This window comes from Pituophis catenifer, unplaced genomic scaffold (assembly GCF_029215685.1).
Source record: "Pituophis catenifer annectens isolate HBS135680 unplaced genomic scaffold, rPitCat1.0.hap2 SCAF_2, whole genome shotgun sequence".
In the NCBI taxonomy this organism is placed as follows: Eukaryota; Metazoa; Chordata; class Lepidosauria; order Squamata; family Colubridae; genus Pituophis; species Pituophis catenifer.
This window is the reverse complement of record NW_027256882.1, coordinates 35,952,234-35,958,233: the sequence shown is the minus strand read 5'-3', so window position 1 is coordinate 35,958,233 and position 6,000 is coordinate 35,952,234. Positions and strand designations below refer to the sequence as shown.

At 33.3% G+C, this 6,000-nt stretch overlaps 1 protein-coding gene across 1 annotated transcript in view; it reads left to right on the top strand.

Moving 5' to 3' along the window:
• Nucleotides 1–338: 338 nt before the first annotated feature.
• LOC139310107 (vomeronasal type-2 receptor 26-like) overlaps nucleotides 339–6,000 on the top strand; it is a 31,065-nt gene continuing 25,403 nt past the window's right edge. The window contains exon 1 of the mRNA XM_070934264.1: nucleotides 339–496. Coding sequence (XP_070790365.1) covers nucleotides 339–496 — 158 coding nt within the window. The remainder of the gene's footprint in view (nucleotides 497–6,000) is intronic.

Genomic DNA, 6,000 nt, shown 5'->3' with positions numbered 1-6,000 from the left:
CCACCACAATTAGTTGCCAATCAATGTGACAACAAATGGGATAGACAGCATGTGATAATCTGATTTCTAACAGTCTCCTGTGATGAGATCAGAGTTTGGGGAAAACCTGGGCAAATACTCTAGCAGTCTGAAATTGCAGATAGCTCTTCCAAATCTGGGGGCAAACTGGACCTTCTTCACTGTAGTTGTGGTCTTTTTGTGATCTCTGAGTTTTAGCTCTGTGCTGAAGAAAGAACTCTAGGAAGGATCTCCTGCAGTATACTGTATGTCAAATGTTGCTGCTGCTGTATATCCAGCTTTTTCTGCTTCAGTTTCTGTCTCAAATTCCCTGCGCCAGTATGCTGATGAAGTGTCCATTTAAGGTGATCATAGAAGAAAAGGAGTGGTTCCATTACTACAAGCCAGGAGACTACTGGATTACGGGAATAATGTCTGGAATCTTAGCTGTGTTGTACCAATTTTCCTTCTCCAAGCCTCCAACCCACCAACTGAAAAGGTAATTGTCAACTCGTCCAAGGCTTCTGGTGATTGATTTTACCTGCTCCAATGTCTTTTCTTTATATATATATTTATAACATTTCTCTTCTTAATTTATTTGTCTTTATAAAACATATAAAGTTTAGTGACTGATTAGTGATTGACAATACAAATATAATTGTGGAACTATAATACTGGAAATATAAATACAAAAATACATAAAGAAGAAGGAAGATAAGATAATAGAATAATAGAAGGACTTGGGGATATGACTGAAAGATTGAAGGAGACTGATGCAATACTGATGCAATACTACTGCAGACATGTTCAACCAGAGGTTAAGTAATAAAAGGAAACAACTGAAAATAAAACAAAATAAATATAGACTGTGAAATATGAAAAAGCAATCAATAGAGCTATTTATTGAAAAGGGGGGGAAATGTAAATGATGGTAAATGATTAATGAAGTAATGAATGAGTTAAGTGAGACAAATATATATATTAATAATTATATTGTGCAATATATAAGTATATAGTAAGTGGATAGAAAAATACAAATTAATGTTATAAGATAAAAATATTAAGAGAGACTCTCTTGGAAGAGTGTGGATATAATAAACAAGAATTAGAGAAATACGTGTATAAAACATAATTAGGGATTACTGGTTTACTTTATCTCTTATAATGGTTGTATGATATTGTGGAAAAAATTTTACCCAAGGCTTAAAAATGTCAAACACGGCAACTGTAGTCAAAACAGGGGGAAAAAGCAGCTACAATTCCCCCACCAATAGCTGCCTCCCCGTCAAATCAAAGAACAATAGAAAACTTGTTGGGGAAAGAAAAAGATAAGGCAGACTTGTCAGTAAACAGTATGCAGAGTATGTTGCAGATGATACAGGAAACATTAATGAAAACACAAGAGAAAATTGCTGATAATCATGAAGAAGCAAAAGTACATCATAAAAAAATTAAGAATGAAATAGGAGAGGTAAAAGAAGACATTAAAAATATGAATGATTCAATTGTGTTCTTTGAAATGGAGAAAGTGTCATATTTCCTATGGTTCCAAAATATCACGGAAGAGAAAGAGGAAGACTTGTGTGAAAAAAATGGCAGATATTTTGGCAGAATTAACACAAAGAAACAAGACGGAAATAAGGGGACAGATAGATGAAATTTACCATGTGCACACCAACTATACATGAAGGGAGGCAAGGGAGGTACACATAAGATTTACAATAAAAGCAGTGAGAGATGAAATTTATAAGAAATCAAGGGAAGAAACATTAACATAAAAAAGTAAAGAAATTATAATTTTGAAGCAGATACCAAAAAGAATTCGGAATCAATGACAACAATACCAGTTTTTGACAACCCAAATGACCAAATACAAAGTGATGTTAATACCAGCTGGCATACTTATTACATGGCAAGAGAGAAAATATAGAGTGGACACAGTAGAGGAAGCACAGGAATTTTATAAACGTTATCTTTCACAGAAAGAAGAACAAGAAAGTAAGGAAGAATCAGAGAGCAAAAGCCAGGAGGAAGATCAAATAGAAGAAATGGAAAGAGAAAGAGAAATAAGAAAAATACAGGAAAAAGCACGAGGAGAAAGAGAGGGAGCAAAAGGGAGAGTAAAAAGAGAGACAAGAAACACCAAAAAACAACATCATTAAGAAATGGTAGAGGCAATAAATCTCTTCTCTGTGAACATAAATGGCTTGATTGGGCTTGAATGCACCAAAAAACCCTAAATTTTACTAAATTAAAAAAACTTGAAACGGATGTGATATGCCTTCAAGAGGTACACATTAAAAAAGGATACCAGAAATTATTAGAGAACCCCAAATTAGGAAGACTATATACATCATTAATAGAAAAGAAAAAAAGAGGAATCACGATATATGTAAAAGAAAGAATAAAATCAAAATTAATTCATTCGGATGAAGAAATAGAATGTTAATGGTAGAATTAGAAGTCGAACAAAAACAATTGTTATTAATAGTAATATATGCTCCCAATAAAAATCAACATGATTTTTTTTAAAAAAGCACAATAAAATAATAGAATTAGGATATGATAATATTTGTTTAATTGGGGACTATAAGACAATAGTGGATATCAAAAAAGATTATAAGAGTAAAAATAAAAATAAAAAAAAGAAAGATATATTACCAAAAGAATTCTGTAATATGACAACAGAATTAAAATTGCAAGATGTATGGAGAGAGTCAATATACATTTTATTCACACCAAGGTCAATCCTGGTCCAGAATTGATATGGTTTGGATGACAGCTGAAATATGGACAGGATTGGAAGAAGTAGAAATAGGAGTAAATGAGTGGGCAGACCAGGGGTGAAATCTAAAATTTGTTATTACCCTTGTTTTCTTTTAAATGCCTTTGATGAGCTGTGCAATCATCAGAGGCTTTTTTTTTTTTACTTTTAAAAGCATTTTTTTTGGCTGTAGTTGTAGAAAAAATGCTTTTAAAAGTAAAAAAAAAAGCCTCTGATGATTGTGCGGCTCAGCTGGGCATGGGGGGGGGCAGGGATTTTTGCTACTGATTCTCCGAACCACCCGACTCCATCGCTACTGGATCGGGCGATCCGGTCCAAACCGGGAGCATTTCACCTCTGGGGCAAACCATAACCCAATAACTATAAAATGTAAAGGACAAAAAAGATTTAAAAGATGGACTTTGAATCAAAATATATGTAAAGACAAAGAGTACAAACAGATGTTGGAAAGTGAGTTGATATTTTTTAGTGTAAATAAAAAAGAAGATACATCAATACAAAACCTCTGGGACATGCTAAAGGCATATATCCAAGGACTGACAATGGCTTATAACGCAAGGAAGAAGAAGGAAAGGAAATGTCAACAAGAAAAATCACAGGAAGAACTTAAAAAGTTAGAAAGAAACCTACAGGAAGATCCCCAAAATAAAAAAATAAAAGAGGAATGGAATATAGTCAAACATAAAATTTAATAATCCAAAAGGAAATAGGACAGAAAATAATGATGTCAAAACAAAATTATTTTGAACATGTGAATAAAATGGGTAGATGGTTGGCCTATAAATTTAAAATAGGAAAAGATAAAAGAATGATATATCAATTGGAAGATGAAAACGGAATAACCCAACACAAAAGGGAGGATAAAAAGGAAATTATACAAAAGTTTTTCTCAAATTTATATTTTCAGGAAGAGATAGCAGAAGAAAAAGTTAAAGACTATATAGAGGGAACAAACTTGCGTAAAATTACGGAGGAACAACAAGAAATACTAAATAGACCGATAACAGAATTTGAAATGGCAATGAATAAACAACAAAACAACAAGCCCGGATGGACTCCCAGTGGAGTTATATAAAAACACTCAAGAAATGCTGGGAGGGATGATGTTGGATATATTTAATGAGGCTCTAGAACAGGCGAATATAGAACATAGCTGAAAGAACAAAAAAAAATCTTGAACAAACATATATATTCAGATCAAAATGGTTTCCTGCCAGGCCAACAAATTAAAAACAATATGAGAACAATAATAAATACCTTAGAGGTTTATGAAACACAACCGGAAAAACAAGTTTCACTGGTTTTCCTTGATGCCCAAAAGGCATTTGATAATTTGAAGTGGAAATTTATGTTAAATCAATTGAAATTTATGGAATTTGGGACTAAATTTGAAAACATGATCGAAAAACTTTATACAAAACAAGGGTAATTATGAATGAAGATATGACAGAAAAATTTGATATAACAAAAGGGGTGAGACAAGGATGCCCACTTTCTCCAATTCAATTTATATTAACTTTAGAAACGCTTCTGAAGAGAATTAGGGAGGATCGAGAAATAAAAGGGTTAAAGATAAAGAAAGAAGAATATAAACTTCAGGCTTTTGCCAATGATCTGGTGTTTATAGTGGAGGAAGCATTAGAATCAGGCCCAAAATTGATTAAAAAAATAGAAGAATTTGGCAAAGTAGTGGGACTTAAAATTAACAAAAATAAATCCAAATTATTAACCAAAACTCTTACAAAGAAACAAGAGAAAGAATTAGAATATAGTACAAAAATTCAAATAACCAAGAAAATATAATACTTAGGGATTTGGCTTACTGCAAGATGCTCCTCAATTAAGGAGGACAACTATGACAAATTACTACAGCAAATTAAAAAAGATTTAGATAATTGGAAAAATTTACAAATTTCATTTATGGGAAGGATCGCCACGATCAAAATAAATATTTTGCCCAAAATACTATTTCTCTTCCAAGTTATACCAGTAAAATTAGAGAAAACTTTCTTTGAAACATTAAATAAAACAATTACTAAATTTATATGGCATGGAAAAAGACCAAGAATTAGACTAAAAACATTGCAAGACACAAAAGATAGAGGAGGAGTAGCACTCCCAGAATGGGAAATATATTACCAAGCATCTTGTATAATCTGGCTGAAAAAGTGGATGGAGTAAAGAGATAAAAGAATGTTACTGTATGATCTTGTATAGTTTTTCTGTGTAATTTTGCCACCTCTTCTTAATCTCTTCTGCCTCTGTTAGGCCCCTGCCATTTTGGTCCTTTATCATGCCCATTTTTGAATGAAACGTTCCCTTCATATCTCCAATTTTCTTGAAGAGATCTCTGCTCCTCCCTATTCTTTTGTTTTCATCTATTTCTTTGCACTGTTCATTTAAGAAGGCACTCTTATCTCTTCTAGCTATTCTCTGGAATTCTGCCTTCAATTGGGTGTATCTTTCTCTTTCTCCCTTGCCTTTCGCTTCCCTTCTTTCCTCAGCTATTTGCAAAGCTTCCTCTGACAGCCATTTTGCTTTCTTGAATTACTTTTTCTTACTGACGGTTTTAATTGCTACATCTTGCACATTCCAGACTTAGCTCTCTCAAGACTGTATCCCAAGATTATCACAGTGGCTGGAGAGGAGTGATCTCAACAACCTGCAAAATTGCTCCATTGGCAAATATGATTGATGACACACCCTGGGGGGAGGGAGAAAACAGGGTCATGATTGGGGTGTAAATTATATGGGGTCAGAATTGGCTTCACTTGGGAATGTGCCAACATGAAGCTCCTAATAAATAACTGGATTTCTTTTAAAGCTTGGTTCAAAGCTCATTATTTAATTAGGGCATCTGTTGGATCTCTGACATGAATAATGAGAAGTTGATTATCTTTTTTGGCATTGCACTATATAGATATAAATTTAATTTAATTTAATTTAATTAATTCAATGTATATGCCGCCCCTCTCCAAAGACTCAGGGTGGCTACAGTAAATATGAGATGCTTTCATGAAAATCCAAACTGAAGATTTATTTATTTCTTTATTGGAATTTGTCAAAGAAAAATGAGAACAAGAATAAGAGAATAAATATACAATGACAGGGACAATAGCAGTTGTGAAATTCAATTTCTTTTAACTACCAGTCTGTGGGTGTGGCTTGGCTTGGTGGGCGTGGTGCGGCTTGATGGTCATGGCTTGGTGGGTGTAGCA